General features: G+C 36.3%; 4 protein-coding genes across 5 annotated transcripts; 2 read left to right on the top strand and 2 right to left on the bottom strand.

Annotated features, from left to right (window-relative positions):
- Positions 1-2,010: 2,010 nt before the first annotated feature.
- Positions 2,011-6,979, top strand: LOC136231218 (uncharacterized). The gene is made up of 3 exons (XM_066020532.1): positions 2,011-2,418; positions 6,244-6,382; positions 6,499-6,979. The coding sequence occupies exons 1-3, from the start codon at positions 2,092-2,094 to the stop codon at positions 6,681-6,683; spliced, it is 651 nt and encodes a 216-aa protein (XP_065876604.1). The 5' UTR covers positions 2,011-2,091; the 3' UTR covers positions 6,684-6,979.
- Positions 6,980-7,745: 766 nt separating this feature from the next.
- LOC136230160 (U-box domain-containing protein 26-like) lies at positions 7,746-9,324 on the bottom strand. Its single transcript, XM_066019115.1, has one exon. It carries the CDS (start codon positions 9,126-9,128, stop codon positions 7,983-7,985), a length of 1,146 nt encoding a protein of 381 aa, XP_065875187.1. The 5' UTR covers positions 9,129-9,324; the 3' UTR covers positions 7,746-7,982.
- Positions 9,325-17,511: 8,187 nt separating this feature from the next.
- Positions 17,512-19,340, top strand: LOC136229122 (chaperone protein dnaJ C76, chloroplastic). Its single transcript, XM_066017699.1, has 4 exons — positions 17,512-17,908; positions 18,032-18,288; positions 18,378-18,537; positions 18,617-19,340. Exons 1-4 carry the CDS (start codon positions 17,537-17,539, stop codon positions 19,184-19,186), a joined length of 1,359 nt encoding a protein of 452 aa, XP_065873771.1. The 5' UTR covers positions 17,512-17,536; the 3' UTR covers positions 19,187-19,340.
- Positions 19,341-19,438: 98 nt separating this feature from the next.
- Positions 19,439-23,769, bottom strand: LOC136229124 (thioredoxin-like protein YLS8). 2 transcript variants are annotated; one of them, XM_066017701.1, is made up of 3 exons: positions 23,575-23,768; positions 19,689-20,025; positions 19,439-19,585 (listed from the first exon to the last, which is right to left on the bottom strand). In XM_066017701.1, exons 1-2 carry the CDS (start codon positions 23,692-23,694, stop codon positions 19,717-19,719), a joined length of 429 nt encoding a protein of 142 aa, XP_065873773.1. In that variant the 5' UTR covers positions 23,695-23,768; the 3' UTR covers positions 19,439-19,585; positions 19,689-19,716. The 2 variants fall into 2 exon arrangements, with proteins under 2 accessions (XP_065873773.1, XP_065873772.1); XM_066017700.1 differs by having other exon boundaries at positions 19,439-20,025; positions 23,575-23,769.
- Between the last annotated feature and the right edge of the window lie 426 nt (positions 23,770-24,195).

Below are 24,195 nucleotides of genomic sequence, written 5' to 3' on the forward strand. Positions count from 1 at the left end.
GGTTTGTGCAAGACATTTATATGGACTTTGTAAAGGAATACCTCTCTAATGTCATTGTTCCGATGGAAGCAATTCTAATTGTCGACTTGTTGACTATGCGAAACCTTTAACCAACGTGCAGTATGTTCCAAGGTTGAAGAAAAATTGGGAAAACATATTTAAAGCACGTCTGGAGACTAATTGGCTTCAATGTGTTAACAACCACTTATGGAATGGTGTCAGGTTGGAGTTTAATTTGACGCATACAAATGTAGGATGAAGAAACCTTTATTTTTTGTTAAATGTAATAGGGACGTGCTAGCTTATATCAAAGAATTGTACACTTGTATGAAATAAATAATGGTTTTCCAGACATGCATTTTGCTTTATTACAACATAGTTTGCTTTATTTTTTACTCTTTTTTCCATTTGCATATACAAATTCTTTCCATTTAATAACCCTAAAGGCACACTCATATAAAAGTTACCAAAGACAAAACGATGCAATACATGATACATTATGATAATGGAACGATTTTACAACAATGGTACTAAGACAAAAGCAAAGTTTAAAGGAAGCTATCAAATTTGAGTTTATTAATAGAAAGATGTGAAGTCCATTACCATGGAAAAGATACTTCATTCTATTCTCATCCAATAACAAGAACTAAACAAGTCTATTACTTATATAAACATCTACAATGGGCGTAGTTCTTGCCCGATATAACTTCTTGAAAATATAACGGGCAATGCACTGGTCCATTACAACAATTATTGTTTGCAACGGTTGTAGTTCTATCGCGTTACAAATAGTCAAGATATCAACCTAATATGTCTGAGCTATTTGAATCGGTTTGATCGATGACTTGTTACAACGACTCGAAATGCTAAAATTTTCTAATGGGGCTTTATAACAAACCGATACGGAAAGATCAAACAACTCCAGAATCAATACTAAAGCAAATGTTGCAACCAACTAATTACGCAACAATGTTATTTGATTCAATGTACAACAATGGATAAAATGCAACAAACTAGATAATGAAAGATGGTACAACTCGTAATAATCAGATAAGATAGGAAAATTATAACACAACAGTTCATAAAGGAATAGTTTTCTTTAGCTGAAAAAATCTTTGTTTTTTTTTATTTCAGCACAAATATGTGATTTTCCTTGATTATTCTGACTTCCATTGTAAAATGTAAGCATCTACTTCGTCTATGCTTTTGATCGATCGATAAATACTACTCTAACTCTAACAATATAGCTTGCACATTCTTCCCGCGAAGAACATATTCCATGTCTTTTCATTTTGAAGACAACATAAAACTTGTCTTCCTTTCTTTTATTCATCTTCTCCATGTTTTTCTTCCGTCCATTGTTTTCATTAGAAATATTAAAAATGTCATCTGTAGATTTTGAAGCTTATAAATGCAATTCTTGATATATCCAATGTTCATTCTTTATTTCGAATGAGTGAATGTTTACAAAACTGAGAAGCATGCGTTGCATTGTTTAGAAAAAAAACTATTATTATAATAAAGAAAACAACTAGAGATGGTGAAATTCAATTTCAAGTTTTCATTTTAAACACTAATTTATTATAAGAGTATTTTAGTCCGATAAAAGAATGACAGATTACAACATGCATTTAATAAACTTTATTTATTACATAAACATTCTTTTTGGTAAATTAATTTTAAAGCAAATTGAGTCATAAAGCATTATTACTATGTAAATCGTCTCGTAGTAAATACTCTATCTATTTTAAAATAAATATTATTTGATCAAATAAGAAAAGATTGATTTGTATTAAATTTATAAAATATACATTAAAATATTATTTATTTTTTTATTAATAATTCTCATTTTTCTGTATTTCTTATTAACTATTCTCTCCACATTAAAAATTGAAAATAACAAAAATGTAATTAATATTAAGTTTATTAAAATAGGAAAAAAAATATTTCAAAAACTAAAAAATTGACAAATAACATGAAATAACAAAATTTGATTGAAATGCCATGATTATTTTGGAATGTGTTTGCCAGAAAAAAGAAAGGAAGATAAAAGGTGAATAGAAGAAGGTCAGGACTGCAACGAACCAAATAATGAGTGCATGTAAAGCCCCCATTCCCAATCCTCCGAGAATTCAAAGAAAAGCAGATACCAGTAGGCGTATATTACTCTTCTCTCTTCCCTTATGTGCTTCCTTTTCCTCTCCCACTCCTCCTGCTCCTCTCGTTTTTACACACAATAATAATAATCCTATTCCTTGTTTAGCGCTAGCCGACACCTACGAACCAGTTACCCAATCCGAGAGAGAAGCCAGCGCTGTTATATCTCAGAGAATTTCAGAAGCTCTAGATTTGTTAGAAAAAGGGAAAGAACTGCAGGCTCAGGGTGACTTCCCTTCAGCTCTTCTTTACTTCACTCGGGTCTGTTTTTCTTCTTTTATTTTGTTTCGCTATCTGTTTATTTCTCCCCTTTTACTGCAAGCATTTGTGCTTAACGAAAATGTTAGAGAAGTCTCGATAAGACTGCAATAATGTGGAGAAATCAAAAGTACAAGTTTAACTTAGGTTCCAGGTTTGAATTTAAGTGTCCCTGCTGGACAAATTATGGTGTTAGGGATACTTCTGAAAACTGAGGACAAGGTTACTTTGTCTAACTTGCATCTAAGGGACTAGGAATAGCAAAGGATACAGAGTAATTTTGTTGACAGAAAGCTATATGAGCATCTTCTTATCTTCAAAACTGAGAGAACGATAGGGGTGGACAGGGTAGCTTGTAGGCAATTTTTTAGTAGAAAAAGAGTATTAATAGAGCACCTTTAATTATTCCAGGATAGATAGACTGAATACTACAGAATTGAGGACCTCTGATGCACGGACACGCCATAGACCCAGCGTATCCCGTGTCGGATACGTATCCGATACGGACACGGCCGGAAACGCTAGGGACACGGTGTCGGGGCCGTGTCCGTAATATCGGAAAGTCGGACACGCGTATCAGTGAAGGATACGCGTGTCCCAGGAAAAAAAACCTGCGCTTCTTCAAATGTCAAATTAAAACCTGCGATTCTTCAAATTCAAATTACAGCCGTTCAACTTCACTGATCGTCGTTATAGTTGATAGATTTGGAGAGCCAGAAACTCCAAAGGACAGGGGGAATTAATGCCAGAAGAAACTCCTAATTAATACAAAAACTCTCAAACTTCTCCATCCATCTATATAAATAGGGCTCCTAATTATTTAGTTATATTACAAAAAATCATATATATCAATATATTTTTAATATTTATAAATGTGCCCCAATATTTTTAATATTTACACGTGTCCCCCACGTATCCGTGTCCTGTGTTTTATAGAAATGACGTTTCCCATATCCGTGTCCGTGTCCGGGCAACATAGTTGAGGACAATATGGGTATCTTCAGGTTCATATTTTATATGGCTTTAGTATATGGCTCTAGAGATTTATATTTGCATTTTAATTGATATGCTGTAAAATATACCAAGATATTACTTGTGTTTCAATGTGAAAATCATTGTCACTAAATCTCATGTTGGTCTCCTTAAAGAAAATTTAACTCCCCTATTGCCAAATTGAACCTCCTCTAGAAATGTAAGCACGGTTTATTTGAGGGAGCCTATCAAAATTCTTGTATTGCTTCGAGTTTGATGTCTTCTATTTGGTGCTGCACTGCATCTGTTTTCTGTTCAATATATCAGAAAATTGTAATTTCTTTATACAAAATAGCTAGTCTATATCTCTTAAGTCTTTCTTAACTTGCAGAATGCAGTTGTGAGTTTGCATTAATGGATTGTGCGTGAGACTTAAAATTTTACTTAATGAATTTCTTCAACTAAAGGCCTGTTAATTTCTCTTGTTATTGGATAGTTAAGAATTGTATTAATGAGTTTAGCACTTTTATCTTTTTGCTATGTTCCTGAAATGGGTCTCTGAATTGATCGTTTGATGGATGCTAAGTGGAAAAGGTATGAAAATATGACAGACTTTTCAAGAAAGTATAGAAATATTTGTTGTAGAATAACCTCAGTTGTCACAAGCAAATTCTATGATGTTGGGATTTTCTAGAGAAGTGTTCTCCTGCTCAATTTCTTGTGTGCCTACACAATTCCCCATTCCGTCACCAAAATAAGAAAAACATATCATGGAATTTTCGGTTTTGAAGTCGTGCCTCATATTTGAGGATTTTGTTCTGAAATTTTAGGAAGGCCCTAAAATTTGAGTGCCATTTTTTATTTGGCTATCTTTGAAGCCCGCATGGCAAAATTGTTATAATGCAATATATTACTAAAGTTTTTCTTTTTCAAATATCTTTGAAGGTTAAATTACTAAACCTCCTAACTTAGCTTATATTACAGAGAGGAATTGAATGAAGTTCATTTCAACAAAACCTATTCATTGCTGCTTTTGAAAGAATCTCTTCATGTGTAGCTAGCTAGCAATGCTCTATATGCAACAGCACACACATATACACACACACTCTAGATGCGTACATCTTACCATATATTATTGTTATGAAATCATACGAGTATGTTATTTCCATTTGATTTACCATATGGACTATATATACATTGCCATGCTTTCCTAATTACAATCCTTACAGCCAATATTACTTGTAAAGTGCCGATTTTATCAAATAGAAAATTATCAATTTTCCAACTATGGAATTGTGTTATGAGCCCTTGCTTTTGTCCTAAATACAGGTCTTTGCAATCTATGGTTGAAATTTCAGACTCCCCTTTTTTTCCAATCAACACTTCCTTAATAAGAATACAATAGGATATATTCGGAATAAAATCCCTGAATTCAATCCCGAAAAATCAGCAAAGGATTGATGAAAACATCCAAGTCTGACAGAGAAGAGCCAAGAAAATACAGCATAGCTGTTGCAGAATTTCCTGCAGCCCAGGCTGACCGCTGTCAAGGAAGGGGACAGCCTGTTGAAGCAATTTTTGAAGTTGATGAAGATCTCCACCTCTTATTCGTATGGTATTAGCTCAACCTGCTAATTGCTGAAACCATCTTTGGTAATCCGTCACAGTTCCTGTTTCTCAAGCACAAGTTGCAATACACCTTGTTCAATCGAATTCTACCTTTTTCTAAGTTTGATAAACCTCAACTGAGCATCTCCCTCCAAGTGAGACCAGCCTTGTCCTCCTCTGTAGTCCTGTGGTGATGGAAGAAGTGCTCAGACAGTTTCAACCATCATAAGGGATTTGAAGCTCCATTCATAACAGGGAAAATCAAGTTTAGACATATGAGAACAAAGTGACCAACCTCTTTATTCTCCATGCTTGGATCCATTTGCGACATCCATTTTTGCTGCATCCCATTTTGCCTTTGTCAGCTATTAATATGAAGTGGACCTTTAACTATCAGCTTGAGCTTTTAGTTCAAACGGTTCCATGACATGGTATCAGAGCCACTTTGACCAAGAGGTCCAGGGTTCGATTCCTGGCTGCCCCATTTGTTGATTTAATTGCAGGACATGATAATATGGGCCTGTGTTGTGCACGCGTCAAGCCCAGTGGGCATTCGCGTGTGGGGGTGCGTCCACTATTAATATGAAGTGGACCTTTAACTATCTGCTCGAGCTTTTAGTTCAAACGGTTCATGACAGCCTTCCTCTGCTCAAGTTCATGCAAAAGTTCTGGTACAGCCACTCCACAAGACAGCGTACTCGTTCTGAATTAGCTATCTACTTCTGTTCCCTTTTAGCTTAATCAATTTGTCCTATCTTCTTGATACATAACCATCAAGCCTCAAATTGCGATGGTCTGCCATGCAACCTTCTCTCTACCAAATTGTTGTAAGTCCTTACTTTGGATCTAGTTAAGGATCCTTGCAATCTAAAATCACACAACAGCACACTAGGTAAGCTATGGTTAGATGTGTTTCTATCTTCCCACCTTTTTTGATTGACAAGGAGAAAGGTTTAGGCTCCAAATTGCCTGATATTCAACCACCTGATAGCAAAGCTAACTGAAGTTGGTTTATCATAAATTAATTTAGATCACCCATAATTGAAATAAAACAATTTTAGTTCCAATAGTTACTTCATTATTTTTCACCACAGTTGGCTTTATGACCTTCACTGCAATACCTTAGCTACTTAAATAGTACAAGTATTTCTTGTCACTCCATCATAGTTTGTTCGGTTCTTATTGTTCATGCTTAAATATTTTCATGTGCTATTATGACTAATATAATTTCTATATATGTTATTTTAGGTGATTGAAAATTACAAGGACTTTGCATTCTCAGAATATGCAAGAGTAGGTAGAGCACTAGCACTTTATGAGGTTGGAGACAAAGAAGAAGCAATTGCTGAGATGGAAGATGTTTCCATCTCTTTAAAGGGATATCCTGGCAAGTTTCCACAGTTGCAGCTTAATATTCTTTCATTTAGATTTTGTTTAGTTTCTTCACACTTATTTATTTACATTCTCTCATTTATGTATAAATTTTCGTTGGATTGGTTACAGAAGTACATGCAGCCCTCGCAGCAGCCTTATACGTGGACAAGCATGCCCCACTGTTAGCAGAAAATCAGTTCACAATTGCAACACTGCTTGATCCTCACTACACAGACCTTTCATATGTAAAGGAGACTAAACATTGGCCTCCAAGTTTGATCAGTTCTTTGCGACGTTTCATCACGCTTTCTTAGGAATCTTGTAGTTGCAATGCATAAATGTTGTGGACGTCATCTTGGTTCACCAGATGAAACAAAAGAGATTTGTTTCAGAAAGCAATTACGTTGCGGACTTTCATCAGCCTATTATACCTCCAGTTTTATTATCTTTATACAGTATTTTCTTCTCTAATAGGGTGTGTTGGGATCATAGAGTCACTTAATTGTTTGTTTATAAAAAAAATTACAATGTAAAGAGGGCATTGTTTATGGTTAAAAAAAAATTGTTGCCTTGTTATGCAGATTGAATAAAATGGCAATTGGTTCCATTATCTTGTTTTGCATTATGTATGATTAATGTGAAAGGCAGCTACTTAAGAAGCAAGGGGTCTTATTGTTATTATTATTATTTATTGAAATGATGATGGTGTTGTGGACTTGTGAAATGGGACAGTAACTTTTGACATTTGATAGGAAAGTAGAGATTGGTGTTTGGTAATGTCGCACCGCCTGAGTGAAAATGAAAATGAAAATGCTATAATTAAGATTGTGCATGCTCCTGGCCAAAAGAATTAATTGGGTTTCTAGCAGCCAACTTGGACAAATTTTTGTGCACTTGCCGTTTTGAGTGTTACTTTAGTTTAATAAAGGGCGGTTACCCTATGTTTGTTTATTGACTTTTTTTTTTTTTTTTTTTGTTGAGTTGGTTAGGCATGTCATCAATTGTTTTTTAATGAATCAATTTGCACAAAAATATCCAAAATCAAATTGGGATCAACTGGATACATGCCAAACATCTTTCCAGCTATAGTTAGTTATATTTGGAAATAGGTATCATATTGTGATTTTAAAATTTAATTATTTATATTTGGAAATAGGTATCATATTGTGATTTTAAAATTTAATTATTTATGGATAAACCACTTTCAACTTTCATCTTTTGGGCCACTTTGCTTGCTTTTTAAGTCATGGGTTACGGGCACTAAACTTATCAAACTTTGTAATGCATAAATCAGATATTATGAATTTTACTGGTGACTTTCACTTGTATGGATTCGGATTAACTCTAAATATGAATATTGCTTCTTCAAGCCATAATTCTGTTTTTAAAGCATAAAATGTGTCCTAGGGAAACTCATTTTTTCAGATACATACATACATTCTGATCATATTGATAGAAAATTTTCATATCCAGCCGTCAAACTCATTGGATTCTGGTTAAAAAGGAAATTAGAGGAGTTTGGGGTTACAAATCGAGATTATATGGAAAGTTGAAGTAGACTCTCATATTTGTTGAGAGTGTAAATACATATCATATGTAGTAATACAATATATTTAATGTTGTTCTTCATGTTGATTCCAGTTGGATCTAAGAAGCTTAAGCAGCATTCTTGCTCTTGTTTTTGTCCTTCCATTGCACTGGCTCTGCAGAAGCAATAGCAGCTGTGTCAATAGTCCAGCATGAATACATCCTTCCCTTGCCTTTACTGAATCTGTGCATATGATGATTAATGATTTTACAGCACTTTCACTTCCTTGATGATCTGATACCCTGAAAACCATCTTAACAATAGCTTCCACACCATTTGGCCTATTTTTCACAACCTCTTTCCCACTTTCTAATTCCAATAATACCTCTATTGCAGCCATTGCTTTCGGTGCCCACTTCCTTTCCCTTCTTTCTGCATTGGATATGTACCTTAACAGCGCTTCCACAACACCAACTTCAATCAGATTCTGTCTTTTTGATTCCACTAAGCATAATGCTGATATGGCTTTGATTCCACCTTCAATCTCTTCAACATTCTGAATTAGACTACTCAAGAATCTCTGGTTCTCGCAGACCATAACACAGAGCTCTCTTGTTTCCTGAGATGCTGCTATTACCTCTAGAAGATAACACAAACCCTCCTTTATTTTGCTATTCCCTTGCTCAACCAATATCCTGAAACTTTCTAACTTAGATTCTTCTTTAAGGATGTTTAAGCACTCACTCTCTCCAAGTTGAACCAACTGTAGAATACAAGAAACTGATTTCTCTGCAAACTTGATGCTTTCTTGGGACATTTCTGATTCTACTTTACCAAAAAGCATTTCCAGCAACAGATGCAGGAAACCCAAATGGACCAGCGTTGATTCTTGACATAAAGATAGAATCTTTTCAAGTGCATCTAACTTTTTGTCTGAGTGAACATGATGAGATTGAAGAGTGTGTTTAAGTGAATGAAAAGAAGGATGAGTAGAAGAAGGCATATGGAGCCATTGATTGATCAAGTGGTGAAGAGTGTGATTAGGAACCATGGTAAGATCATGAAGCTTCAGCATTGTAACAGGGCAAGTAAAATTACCAGAAGAAATCCATTTTTGAATGCTTGATCTGTCATAAGTTTGGCCTGTACAAAGGGTGACTGGATCTTTGAACAAATCTAGACTAATTGGGCAGATGAACAAGTGGGGTATACTCATTTCACCTTCTTGCATCTTTCATGGAAGATTCAAGAACCAAAAGAATTAAAAAAAAAAAAAAAAGGGATTGGCAGATGTTAACCACTAAAAAGAGAGATAAGAGAGATAAGAAAATAATTCATAATAAACAATGAATGCATGGGTATCCTATTATATTAAAAGAGTAGCCTTTTAAAAGAATTAGAGAAATGGAAGTGACCACCTTTTATTGTTGTAGTGGGGAAATAACATATATTCAAATGTATAATTGCATTATCAATACAACAAATAGCAAAAGAGATAGTGATGATGATCATTAAAGATAAGTAAAAATACCCACGGGTTTCTTCATTTTCCTTTTCAAATTAGTCTACAAACCTAGTATTTTATTTGGTCCAAATTTCTTAATTTTTTTAATAAAAAGACATTGTATCACATTGATACAATACAGTTCAAAACAATAACATAAAGACAGTAGAGAGCGGCCAAAAGTGGTCCTTTCCTTTCTATAGTTTGCCAATAATATTATGTATGAATTGCAGTCAAACTGACCCACCTAATAATAATTGTTTTTTAATTCAACTTGACAACGATGTATTACTATCTTAATTACTAATTTCACCCTACACTTTCTAAATTATTTCCATCCATTATTAAATACACTCAATTTTAATGCTACATTACTCTTTATAAACTTGTTCATATATGTCTATGATACTTTCATTAAAAATAAATTAATAATTGGTCATATCAGACCAACAAGATCAAATTCACTTATGTAGTAAGTTGAATATCACTCTTATAAATGTTATATATGATACCATAATTCATGAAAACACCATTGACATATGGATCAATGTCACTTCTCACATCCGGAGGATGAATAGTAATCATTCGATCTAAAAAGAAAACATTTCTTGATGATGCAAATGAAAGCATTCGGCCACGTGAGAAAAACTATATCATCCGTCCATACCGCTATATGGTTAGAAAGAGCAACTGTTGGATCAGTGTAGATACTTAAGCAAAGAGCAGTGCACGCCATCTGACACATTAGAGTAGGGATGGCAACGGGTAGTGTCAATCACAAACCCTTACCCGTTTATTTTTTAATTACCCGTACCCGTCTCATTACCCTAACGGGTATATTTTTACATTCCATACCCTTCCCATTTAATTCGCGGGTACCCACGGGTACCCTTACCTGTTAAAAATCAATAAATAAAATAAAAAATATTACAAATTTAACAAAGTATAAATTTAATAAATCATTTATCTAAAAATTGAACAAATTAAACCTTAATCAATAAGAATAAGTAGCTTAATGGTATCACTCAATGGTTGAAAAATAAAAGGTTGGGGTTTAAAATCTCAAATATTACATCTAAAAAACAATAATTTTTTTATATATTAATTCGCGTGTTATGCATTAAAGTTTGCAACGGATCTTTACTCAGTGTTAAGGATCTCAAACGTTTAAGATTCTGAGTAGTCAATTGTTACGCAAAGGAATAATTCTTATGCTTAGTTGCTCAGCTTAAGATAAACACTCAGCATGTAAATCTACTTAGCATGTGATAGTAATTGATTTAGCATAGATCATTCATCATGCTAATTCACTCAGCATGCATACTATACTTGGAATTTATTGAAGAGGATTAAACATACCAATGGCTTCTCTAAGTATGTTGAATGGCTCACGAGCCAGTGGCTTTGTGAAGATATCAGCAAGCTGCTCATCCATTGGGACATAGGTCAACTTGATCTCTCCCTTGAGTACATGATCTCTGATGAAGTGATGTCTTATGCTAACATGCTTCATCCTGCTGTGCTGGATTAGGTTCTTTGATAAGTCAATGGCACTCTTGTTGTCACATTTGACTTCAATTGTTTTAGTCCGAACGCCAAAATCTTCAAGCTGTTGCTTAATCCATAGGACTTGAGCAACACAGCTTCCAGCAGCAACGTACTCAACTTCAATGGTTGATAGGGCTACTGACGCCTGCTTCTTGCTGAACCAAGACACAAGACAGCTCCCAAGGAAGTGGCATCCTCCTGAGGTGCTTTTTCATTCAAGCTTGTCTCATCCGTAGTCAGCGTCAGTGTATCCAATGAGTGTGAAATCATGAGTATTGGGATACCACAAACCTGCATTCACTGAGCCTTGCAAATATCTAAGGATTCTTTTTACAGCTATGTAATGAGATTCCTTAGGGTTAGATTGATATCTAGCACAATAACATACCGAGAACTAAATGTCCGGCCTACTAGCAGTTAAGTAAAGTAGAGAACCAATCATACCTCGGTACAATCTGCTGTCTACTGACTTACCATTCTCATCAGCGCATAGGACAGTATCAGTGTACGGGTAGTCCCATTAGGGTCGGGTAATGTCGGGTATCCGTGGGTACACTACCCGTTGCCATCCCTACACTAGAGGTCTGAAGGCCCACTAAAACTTAGCCACTTGGAAGAATATGTATAGCACGGTAGGGTGCATCACTTGACGACGTCATAGATTGAGCCTAACAGAACCAACCGAAAGATGACATATGTCATGTGACTCATTAGGGTACATTCCCATAATGACAAAGAATACCCTTGGTAGCCATTATAAATAGATAAGGTATATGACCTAGACAATGTACGTGAAATACACAACTAGTATCTATACTATGAATATGTGCAACCTTTCTTCTATCCTTGCTAACTTAAGCATCGAAGGCGGGTTCGCCGAGCGTCGGCCCCTCTCTGACCTGCTCTTGTTCTTATCTCTGGCCAATTGGAAAAAGGATCTAGAAGACTATTTGGACACAAATATATCATTGGTGCGGTGAGCGTGGACTTATTAGTCCTCTTCAGAAGCAATGATTCCCCCAATGGAGTTCACCCAGGTAGGGATGTAATCAAGTCGAGTTTAGCTTTGTCCTGCCCAGGCTTGGCTCGTCAGAAAATTGACGAGCTCGAGCTTAATATTTTATTCGTGAGTTGCTCACAAGCTATTCGCGAACTTGTTAAAAACATTTTCACGAGTTTTGCTTACGAACAGCTCATTAGTTCAGTTCATGAACTTCGCACGCTAACAACTCATTAATTCTATTGAGAAATACACAAAACTACATGGTTTTAAAATTTATAAAACTAAAGTTTATACAAAACTACGTTGTTTTACGTTTCCCCTTTTATGGAAATATTATTAATGAAAAAAATAAACCAAGCTTGCTCACGAGCGTATTTATGACGAACATTATAATCGAACTTTCTCATTAGCTTGTTCATGAACCTATAATCGAGCTTGTTCGAGAGCTTTTGAGTCGATCTTCATCATGCACAAGCCCTGACTATCCGCATCAAGGAATTCAATATCTAGGGAGCCATAGATTTAATTGTAAGCTTCATCGTGCACAAACCCTGACTATCCGCATCAAGGAATTCAATATCGAGGGAGCCATAGATTTAATTGTAGCTAATTGTCGCAGCATGGCCCTGCAGCAACCTCAAGGCTATAAGATTTTCAAGATCTCATGAAAAGTGTAAAGTGCTACACTATCTGGGGTGAGCATAAACCAACCCCCTACTAAAGGATAGACTCATTCTTACTAACAACCAGAAGCCTTCAAAAAAGGAGAGTGAGAGAGATCATAAAGGAAAGGAGAAGTAGAAGCATCGAGAGTAGAAGGGTAGTTCCTCTATCCTCTTCAATGCTACCAAGAAGGAGGTATCATATTGGGTGGAAGATAACAAGCTACGTCCAATACCCTTGAAGCTAATGAAAAAGTTAGAGAGAAATAACAGTAAGTTTTGCGATTTCCACAAAAGCGAGGGTCACGACACCAAAGACTACATACAGTTGATTACATAGTTAGAAAATGGCAAGCTTGATCGCTTCATCAAAAAGTACGGAGGAGGATCTGGTAAAGAAAATAAAGCTAAAGGATGAACACCGAAAGGAGACATTAATGTCATTGTCAGCGGGTTAGGTCCCAAGAGAAAGGGAGAAGTGGCAAGCTTGGAAAAAGTAAGGCAGACTCAGTCAAATTTCTACTTTGGTGACCTAAAAAACAAGCCAAGCGAGTCGCACGGTGACACTTTGGTCATCGAAATGATCATCCTAGACTTTAAAGTCCAAAGAGTTTTCATGGACACCGGAAGTTCTATCAACATCATCGCCATGAAATTATTTGAGAGCTTGCTAATCAATCCAAGTAGGATGTCCTACAGTATGACCCTACTAGTGGGAATCAGTGGCCACACGGTCCCGCTATTAGGCAACATTCATTTTGAAGTGGAGATCGGAGATTCTAGACCAAAGTGGAGAATGAAGGCTGAATTCTTGGTAGTAGATATGGCTTTTCTATATAACACAATAGTGGGCAGGTCTCCGCTATCAAGTTCGACTGGAGCTTTGTCCATTCGACATCTAGCTTGGTAAATCATGACCGATGTGGGCACGATAGTTGCCCAAGGTAACCACATGATAGCCCACTATACATGGCCTCCCTTAGCATGAAGCCACATAAAAGATTAGAAGGAAGATTCCCAGGAAAGAGTCAAGCCATTGGGAGCTTTAGAAACAGTATGGTTCGTTGAAAGGCGACCCATCCAGATTGCAACAGATCTACTGAGCCAGTATAAGACAACATCTTCATAGGATGTTCGTTAGAAGGAAATGAATTAGGGAAGGAAGATAAAAAAAAGGACTCGTCTGGGTAGCAGAGTGCGTCAACTCTCACACTTACCAATGAAAGCACACGAGTAGCAAGCATGATGTTACCACTGGTCGGGCGTGATGTTTATATGCCCGACTGCGATTCCGACGATTTTCAAAAAGCTCCCACAGATTAAAAAACGAAGCTTAAATCAACAAAATAAAATCGTAAATCGTACAATTTTCGCTTTCCCTTTACCGCTTCTATCGCGATCCATATTTTGGTTCACAAATTAGTCCGGATTTCATCGAATAGTCTATAGGGTGTTTGAGAGGTTTTGTGTTTTTTCAAATTTTAGGCAAAGGGTAGTTCGGTCTATTCCCGAGGCTAGAGGTAGGAATAAGTGGCTAGGTATAGTAATTCACTTTATTTATTATGGGTTTTTTTTGGTAGGGAAAAGAAGGAAAAAACAAAACACCACAACAAGTTAGCCCGGGATTAGCCTAGGAAAGCTAACTCCCACATTATCTTCCGAAAGTAAAGACAAACGGAAATCAGGGGGAGACGAGAAAATCGAGACGCCTAAAGCCCTCTCATGGTCTTCTGTAGCAAGCCGATCTACCACCCGATTCTTCTCTCTGTAAACATGGAAGAAGTTGATACTATCGAAAGAGGAGCAAATCCTTCTAATTGCCTTGACTAAATTCTGGCTCTCTAAGCACAGAGCCCTTTTATCAGAAATTAAATTGACTGCTTCGAGATTGTTTGACTCCACGAGCAGCTTCCTAATCCCCAGACCCTCTGCCATCCTAAGCCCAGAAAGGATACCCCAGAGCTCAACAATAAATGAAGAGCCCAAGCCCAGATTCTGAGCAAAACCAGACAACCAAGCACCTCCAGTATCTCTTAAAACACCACCGGCAGCAATTCTTCCATTCTCTTTACACGAACCATCGGTATTCAACTTCACCACCCCCTCAACAGGTCTATCCCAGCCTAACAGATGAACAGTTATCCTTTGGATAGAACCTGCTAAACTATCAACTGTAAAACTCTCAACAATTGATTTAACTTTCCTGAAGAAGAACTCCAGGAAATTAGGAATGACAACCGCTCCTTCTCCCACCACCTCTACATTCCTCCAATGCCAAATTTGGTGGCAGACCATAGCAAACAAAATTTCTCCATGCTCGAGCTCAGCCAAAATCTTCCCTCCAACACCCTCCCTAAACCAGTCTTGTTCGGAATAGAAAAAGAAGGCAGAAAGACACTGTTCAGGCAACACTTTTATCCACACGGCCTTACTTCCAACACAATCTATAAGAACATGACAGTTGGTTTCCGCATGAGCTTTACATCTACTACAAGCATCATAATCTACCAAATATCGTCTTTTCCTTTCAATATTCATCAGGAGCCTATTCTTAGCATAGAGCCAAAGAAAACTCCTAATACGATAAGGAACCTTCAAGGACCAAATAACCTTCCAAAGGTTTGAAGGAGGAATATCCATATCCTGATTAAAGGCCTCAAAAGTAGATTTACAAGAGTAAACACCATTATTAGTAAACGACCAACAGCGAGTATCGCCATCCTCCTCCATGCAGCTAACTTTAACTCCTCGGATTCTCAGGAGAGTTTCAAGGCTGAAAAAAGATCAAATTTAGACCAATCCCACTCTCCATCCTCAGCCACAACATCCGCAATTCTCCAATTTCGAAACTCCAGAGGTGGAGGAATAGAACAAATCTCCAACAAAGGTTGCTTCCCTAGCCAAGCATCATTTCAAAAACTAATCGATCTCCCATTGCCAACCGACCATCCAATACCAGTGCAAAACTCAGAAAAAACCGCATTAACCCCTTTCTATAAAAAGGGAACAAACCTGAACTTTTTCTTTATGCCCCCCCCCCCAAAAATCCTATCATTCCTATACTTCCCGCAAAAGAGCCGGACCCACAGAGCAGCCGGAGATTGCCACATCCTCCAAAGGAGTTTCATTAATAACACTTTGTTATTATCCTTAGCCTGTCTAATTCCAAGGCCACCCAAACCTTTAGGTTGGCAAACCTCCTTCCAAGGAACAAGATGAATTTTCTTACCTTCCACCGAGTCTCCCCACAGGAAACGCCGATTGATTTTATCTAAACCGTTAAGAACTGATTCAGGAAGACGACAAGCTTGCATAATATGATTAGGCGCCGCGCAGTTCACTGACTAAATCAAAGTAAGACGACCTGCAAGAGAAAGTGATTTTGCTTTCCAACTAACACACTTGCTATTAATTTTGTCAAAAACATCCTTGAAAGACGCTTTAGACACTCTATCACAATGGAGAGGAATCCCCAGATAGTTGCCTAAAGATTTGGTAAGAGGAATGTCTGACAACTCACTCAGTTATTTACAGAAACCTTGTTCCATATTATTAGAACACAACATTCGGGATTTTTGGATGTTAAGTTTTTGTCCAGAAGCAGAGCAAAAGCAATTGAGGATATCCATAATCACACCAATTTGCTCCTCAGTTCCTTCGACAAAAATAATCTCATCATCAGCAAAAAAAACAAATTTATCACCGGGGGGCAAAACTTATTAATGGTCACAGGATGAAATCTCCTAGTGACCACAGTCTCCTAAATATGGTGAGTCAATCTCTCCATAGCAATAACGAACAATAAAGGGCTCATAGGGTCACCCTAACAAATGCCCTGGGAAGGAGTAAAATCATCGGACATATCCCCATTTATCACAACTTAAAAAACAGGAGAAGTAATACAAACCTCAATTAACCTCCTCCAATTCTCCGGGATCTCAGCTCTCCTCAGACTCTCAAGAAGAAAACTACAGTTAAGCCGATCATAGGTTTTCTCCAGATCAAGCTTTAAAGCCACAAAACCACGCTTTCCCTTCTTAACTTTCATCGAATGAACCATTTCATGTGCAATAACGACATTATCCATCATCTGTCTACCAGGCACAAAACTACCTTGGTTCTGGCTGATAATATCTGGGAGAATACAGCGGAGTCTATTAGCCACAATTTTGGTGACCGCCTTATACAGAATATTGCACAAACTAATCAGCATTTATTGTGGTTTAAAAACAATGTGATTTTGATTGTGGTCTAAAATACGATCTAGAATTTTAAAATTTGATTTTTACAAAAATAACATGTGACGGGACAACGTGTCTGGCCCGCCCTAAACCTTACCGTTGATGTCTTAAAAGCAACAAGTTTGCGATATTATCTTTTGACAGCAGCTTCGTATTCTTGAATAAATTCGTTTTAAAATCCATAAAAATTCAAGAATTTAAAAATAAATTACAGCAATCCCAAAAACTGTATTTTAGACAATTAAAAGAATTTTAAATCACAAACATAAACAATTTTAATTAAATCTTTAGTATAAAATATGAGTATTTTATTATTATTTTATTGTTATAAATATATATAGTTTTTTTTTATGTGTGTTCTTTATTTTTTTATTAAAATTTAATAATAATATTAAAATTATTATTAAAAATAATAATAATAATAATATGACATATTAGTTAAATAATGTTACATGATTCGTGGGTCTTGGACTAGCTTGGAAAATATATTAAACACATATTTAGAAATATTAAATTATTAATATTTAAAACGAAAAGAAAGAGTTAGAAAATGTGGAGATATTATTGGGAAAAATCCAAAAGAAAGAAAAATCGTGAAATAAAATATGGATGGACAAAAAGAAAGTAGTAGAAAATATCAAAGGGAGGGAGGGAGGGAGTATTGTTGAGTGAGGAGGAGAAATGGGTGGTGCAACGGCAACGGCAACAGCAACACTTGTTCCTTGTTCGTCAATAACGATAGGAAAAGATTTTTTAATCCCAAAATCCAGGTCTACTGTTTCTTTTCCTTCAAAATCTGCTGGGAAATTCATATGCAGAGCTGGACGTGGAGGTGGAGGTGGAGGTGGAGGTGGCGTCACCGATTTGGACCTTTATGAAATACTAGGGGTAGATAGCGGATGTGATCAATCACAGATCAAAGCTGCATATCGTACACTGCAGAAGCGCTGCCATCCAGACATCGCCGGAGCTGCTGGTCATGATATGGCTATCATTCTTAATCAAGTTTACTCTATTCTCTCTGATCCTATTTCACGTTTTGCATATGATAAGGTCCGCTTTCTTTCTTTCTTTCTTGTATAAAATCAATCAGCCTCTTGTTATTATATGATTTTTTCTCAAAATTGATTTTGGATTCCTTATTGAATTGTACATGGGTTGGGTTGGGTTGGGTAGGAACAAGCAAAAACAGGGCAACTGCGAGGGTACACCGGAAAACCCATATACTCAAGATGGTTAGGGTCGGAAAGCGAAGAGCGAGCAGTATTTGTGGATGAAGTGAAGTGTGTTGGTTGCTTAAAATGTGCATTATTAGCTGATAAGACATTTGCAATTGAATCAGTTTATGGGAGAGCAAGAGTTGTTGCCCAATGGGCTGATCCTCCCCACCTTATTCAATCTGCTATTCAAGCTTGTCCTGTTGATTGCATCTCGTAACTAATTTTTCCTTTCCTTTCCTTTTTTTTTTTTGTTTTTTTATCATTTAGCAACAATTTAATTTATACAATACTATACTATACAGGATGGTGGAAAGGTCCGACTTAGCAGCACTTGAGTTTCTAATGTCAAAGCAGCCACGTGGAAACGTACGAGTTGGTGCAACCAACACTGCTGGCCAACGTGTCTCCAATATTTTTGTTGATGTTAAAAAGTTCCAAGCAACTTTTAACAATAACTCCAAGGCAAGGGCAACTCCTCTGCTTTTACAAACATTTTTATATTTTGTTCAATACCATTTACACTACTCCATTCTCATTGCAGGAAGAAACAGATTTTCAATTACTATCAGCCATTCTAGCTATCAAATCAATCTCAAATTGGTTATATTGGCAATCACCAAACGCATCGGAATCTTGCCAACGAAACCTGCTTCTGATTGCTGAGAAATCTACACAACCAAATATTAACAAGCTCAGAGAGGCTGCAGCAGCCAGAAAGCAAGACAGACAACCCACAAGACCATCAAATTACATACATCATGAAGAGTATTGGACCCCATTGGCTGGAGGAGCACTTCCTGCCTCTGTCAATACAGTCAATTCAGGCAAGACTGCTGCTCCTAAAAGTAGGATTGACACAACAACACAACATAAACAGATAAGAACAGGAAGATGGGAAATCCCCATGATTCCTGGAATACTTGCAGCTGTTATTGTGAACGTACAAATAAGACAAGAGGCACTGGGAAAATTGGAACAACATGTAGGCGGTTCTTTCGCATTGGAGGTTGTTAATAGCTCTTGGTTACCAGCTGTATTAGCAGGGCTTACATGGTACATCATTTGTATGTCGCTGATGCAGCTAGCACAAGCCATTCAGAAAAGGTTTTAACATATGCGTGCATACAGGACTCACTATGGTCATTGATGTAATACACATTAAACACAAGCTACTACTCATATCATATGTATATATATACAACCTGATATACCCTTACAATTTTATTTGCCAAATGCAGTCTTAGAAATATTATGCCTTTAACATCGATCAGATTCTGGCAGAAGAAAAGGACACATACTTATGTCTGTGGTGTGGATATAATTTCATGATCAATTTTTAGTTATCAGGAACACTCACAATGCATTAGAAAGCAAAAGCAAATAAAATACATAATAATACAAACCATATTCATCTACACTGAATCATAGGAGGATCAATCAACATAAACATAAGTGTCAAAGTCAGATGCATTTTCTTGGCATCAGGGTGGGAAACCACAATTCAGGAAACCTGGAGCACAAAAGAAATCCTGCTTGAGGAAGAACTTCCACGTATATAAAAGTTTAAAAACAAGATTTATAATTTTATGCAACAATCATACAGTTACGCTTACATGGTCCAGTACTACTTTTCCCATAGACTTAGTAACGGTACTTGGTGGAGTAATCCTTTGGCGCTATAACTAAACCACGACCCTTCCTTGCTCCACGGTAGACAGTTTCAACAATGTCAATGAATTCCTGCTTATCCTTGAGAGCCCAATTAATTTTGTTGTTATTTCCAGTTCCAAGATCAATCATAATGTGCTTGTTCCTGAAGAAGAACATGACAGTAGATGGATCATACAACTCATACATTGTGTTAAAATCAGGCACCTCTGTGATGTCCACAAGATAGATGACTGCAAAGTTCTTTATCGTCTCAGCAACTGATGCCAGCACTTCATCCATCTAAAAGCAAAAACAAATACAACTAATTTGAGAGGAAACACTATTAAATCTAACTGCCTACTTGCCAATCAAAAATAGAACACTTGAATAAACTCACCAAATAACAAAACATAAAGAATAGGAACATAGCAAAATAGGTGGAAAACTAAACAATGTCAACCTTTAATAAACTACTTAGGATACGGTGCTGCCAAAACATTATATCCAAAAAATTGAAGTTCCATTTAACTCATAAAGAATGAGAAACAAAGTTAACCCCATGGAAGCCAAGACTTCAGAGTTTCTAACGCTCTGTTTGGATGGGGTGCACGGAGAGTCATTAGAGGGAGGGAAGGGAAAGGTTTTGATGGGAAAGTATTTAACCCTCGTTAACACCCCAATTTGGAGTTTCCAGGTTTAGAGCCAAAATTAACCTTTCATCAAACTTTATTAACCCTTACCCATGCAAAACTGTCTTCCCAAATGTATTTGTATCATTATCCTTACTTTATTAACACTCTCAAACCTTCCTCCCAAACAGTGTAAATGAACATTAGACAAAAGGCAATAGCCTTCCTGCACATTATAATAAGTTTCTAACATGCCATACAAATTCAATTCATGTCACAAAACGCTCCAAACTTTGATTTCATTTTCAGAAAAGCAATTTTAACTAAAACATCACTTGGATATCCATGTAAGACACATATATACAAATAAGCACACTTATGCTGACATAAATGACATGTCACTGAAAACAAAACTAAGATTTAAAAAATATAATAATAAAAAAGTTGATTTAAAAATAAATGAAAACAACAAATAATGAATTGTACTAAGTTCACTAACCAGACACTTTAACAATCTCTCTTGTGACATTTTTGGCATATTGATACCTAGATTACAGCTGAATGACCATTTTTTTCCTTTCCGACAATTCTCATGCTTCACAAATGTGTAGTATGTAGTCTCAAAAAAGACTCGAACACTAAGCCTTCCATATAGGAAGTGATGCCCCTACCACTAGGCATCGCCTTAAATGACTTTTCTGTAAATAAAATCGAAGTAGAGAAAATTTATGATCAGAGGTGGATGCAGTGGGGCAGCAAACCCCAGGTCCCCCTGGACCGCCATTGTAACTTCCGACAATGGAAGCATGGCGTTCTGCAAAAGCACCTCCAACCCCAGGTGAAGCAGGTGACTTTGTCCAGCCTCAATTAGGTGACAGAAACTCCAAATTAAACACAATCGACTGAAGCCATTTTGAAATTTATAATGAAAAGCCAACAAATAAAAGTTAAAACCCATGAAGCCAGAAATAAAAACAAATTAATGAGGAAGAAATAAGCTAGTTAGCAGAGAGATGCATTGAAAGCTTGCATCATCGAAAACTCTTTATTGATTATATATTTAAGATAAACAGTTGGGCTTTCAAAGTGTGAAAATGAAAATACGAGAAAAGCCTTCTCTTATATTTAATAGCACTGCTTGGTGTTCTAACTTGATGGAATATGCTCCATTTCATATTCACTTAGCAAAAAGGGGAATGGGAAATAGAAATGAAAGTTCTATGCATTAAAAAGGAGAACAGTGGGCGGGATAGTTTGCAGCAAAGGGAGAATGAAGGGCAAAGTGACGCTTTGTAGAGAGAGAGAGAGAGGGGTTAGTTTTGACCAAGTTGATGAGTCACTAATGAATCCCTACCAAATCGTGTTTGATGTCAATCATGTCAGAAATGTGCCATTAAAAGAAAATATAGTGGATTTTATTTTCTTAAAGAATACTTTTAGTCACGACTTGATTTCACGGTTTTATATGATGGTTCATGTTAGCCGACCCCGAATCATTTCGGGACTAAGGCTTTGTTGTTGTTGTAAAGAATACTTTTAGTAGTATAAAAAAGCTGGCTAACAAATATTGAAACCTCAACATATAAAACCATACCCACCATTATGAAGGAAATTAGATTTCTAAATTGCCTAAAAGTATATGGACTATCGAAGAACAATTATTATAAAGAAATTTCTGTAAACAAAATGAATTTCCTAAATCTAATCAGTTAAATATTTCCAATGCTTTTTAAGCGATCAAAATGTTCCTAAAATATAATGCTAATAAAGAAAAATAAAAGTAACCAATAAAGAACATCTCTTCCTATTTTAATCAAACTACCATTTTTCTATTTAATCAAAATGGGGAAGTAGAAGAATTTGAATTCAATTAAATAAACAAACCAACTTTTAGTAAATAAGTGGATAGAATCCAAATTGCCTAATAACACGCAAACATATTTGGGTAGAAATCTATATGTGACATAACTAATTTAAGATAGAAAATCTTGTGAACATGTATGGATGTAAGCTCTTCTTTTTATTCAAGTTAATTTTAATTTTGTTTATCTCTTTCAGCTAGCGAGAGAAAGAGCATTCCCCAGAACAAGCAAACTTCTGACTCATATCAAACAAACAACTGAATTGAAGATTAAAGGTTAAAAGTCCTAAAGGGTTCCAATCTTATAAACCCAGTAGCACTATAAAAGATTTCATTTACGCCCCTTATGACTCTTGGTTGGAGCCCCCTCAAGGATTTGGTTCTGGCTCCGCCACTGTTTAGGACAGGAATTAAGTTTTTTTAATATTTTGAAAAGGTTCAGGGGCGTTTAGGATAGAAAGCATGACGTAAACAAAATAAAGAGCAGGACATCAAACCTTCAACTAACACTTAATAATCAACTGGGTAGGGTATGCGAAAATCTTGTTTCACGATATACAGGAAACCAATGATGAACGCATTATCCAACTTAAGTTCGGTAAAACTTTACAGTGGACAGGAAGGCAGATAACCAAACAGACATATATCCGCAAGAGGGTCAAGGTAAAGCTTTATAAAATAACAAATAACCCTAATCATCCTGAAATGAATCGAAAAAAAGAGGAAACAAGGGAACACACTAAAAAAATTAAAGATTAAAGGTTAAAAGTCCTAAAGGGTTCCAATCTTATAAACCCAGTAGCACTATAAAAGATTTCATTTACCGCCCCTTATGACTCTTGGTTGGAGCCCCCTCAAGGATTTGGTTCTGGCTCCGCCACTGTTTAGGACAGGAATTAAGTTTTTTTAATATTTTGAAAAGGTTCAGGGGCGTTTAGGATAGAAAGCATGACGTAAACAAAATAAAGAGCAGGACATCAAACCTTCAACTAACACTTAATAATCAACTGGGTAGGGTATGCGAAAATCTTGTTTCACGATATACAGGAAACCAATGATGAACGCATTATCCAACTTAAGTTCGGTAAAACTTTACAGTGGACAGGAAGGCAGATAACCAAACAGACATATATCCGCAAGAGGGTCAAGGTAAAGCTTTATAAAATAACAAATAACCCTAATCATCCTGAAATGAATCGAAAAACAGAGGAAACAAGGGAACACACTAAAAAAATTAAATAGACAATTCACAAGCAAGGATCCTGAATGGTAAGACATCAAAGAAATTCAATAGAAATGAAATAGAAAGAAAGAACGGTTGCAGACATCCAATCCAAGATCCTAAATAAAATTGGGTACCTGCATGCAGGTTTCATCCCAATCGTGGCCGAAACGGATAACAACGAGGCGCTCTTCCTCGGCGAGGATGGCTTGATCGACGGCCCATCCTGAGTGCAAGTGAGGAAGCAAGTAAGACATCTCCCAATCGCAGAATCAAATGCTACTCTTCAAGTCTTTAAAGCGCTTAGTTCCACGTACACCATTATATTTCGATGGGCTTAAAAGTTTTTTTTTTTTTTTTTTCTTCACTCATCCAAAATTTGTGCATTTGCCACCAATTCACATTTAGCTATTCAGCTATCCGATTAGATAAAATTCCATCTATATTGAATAAATTATATTGAAATTCGTTAATAATGTGGCAGCTGTCACTAATACAAAATAACATATGGCATATAAATAAAATCTCATTTCCACTAAAACAAAATGACATGGTAAGAGTAAATATTTTACCCAATAAATAAAAAACCTAAAAACTTTTTTCAACTCCATTCAAGTGATGGCAGCGATTCCTTCAACTTCATTTAACGGTGGCTAGTGATTCTTTCATTCTCTGAAGATAAACTATGAAGGTTTTTTCTCATTTATGTCATGACATGGATGTTATGTGAATTATATATGTCTGTTATGAGTATTCAT

Source organism: Euphorbia lathyris, chromosome 5, assembly GCF_963576675.1.
Source record: "Euphorbia lathyris chromosome 5, ddEupLath1.1, whole genome shotgun sequence".
NCBI lineage: Eukaryota > Viridiplantae > Streptophyta > Magnoliopsida > Malpighiales > Euphorbiaceae > Euphorbia > Euphorbia lathyris.

Excerpts from the sequence above, each read along its gene's own strand:
- LOC136231218 (XM_066020532.1), top strand. The coding sequence starts at position 2,092 with ATGAGTGCATGTAAAGCCCCCATTCCCAATCCTCCGAGAATTCAAAGA. Across the intron at positions 2,419-6,243 it reads CTCTTCTTTACTTCACTCGG|GTGATTGAAAATTACAAGGA; the intron begins GTCTGTTTTTCT and ends ATGTTATTTTAG. Across the intron at positions 6,383-6,498 it reads CTCTTTAAAGGGATATCCTG|AAGTACATGCAGCCCTCGCA; the intron begins GCAAGTTTCCAC and ends GATTGGTTACAG.
- LOC136230160 (XM_066019115.1), bottom strand. The coding sequence starts at position 9,128 with ATGCAAGAAGGTGAAATGAGTATACCCCACTTGTTCATCTGCCCAATT.
- LOC136229122 (XM_066017699.1), top strand. The coding sequence starts at position 17,537 with ATGGGTGGTGCAACGGCAACGGCAACAGCAACACTTGTTCCTTGTTCG. Across the intron at positions 17,909-18,031 it reads CACGTTTTGCATATGATAAG|GAACAAGCAAAAACAGGGCA; the intron begins GTCCGCTTTCTT and ends TGGGTTGGGTAG. Across the intron at positions 18,289-18,377 it reads TGTCCTGTTGATTGCATCTC|GATGGTGGAAAGGTCCGACT; the intron begins GTAACTAATTTT and ends TATACTATACAG.
- LOC136229124 (XM_066017700.1), bottom strand. The coding sequence starts at position 23,694 with ATGTCTTACTTGCTTCCTCACTTGCACTCAGGATGGGCCGTCGATCAA. Across the intron at positions 20,026-23,574 it reads GGGATGAAACCTGCATGCAG|ATGGATGAAGTGCTGGCATC; the intron begins GTACCCAATTTT and ends TTTTGCTTTTAG.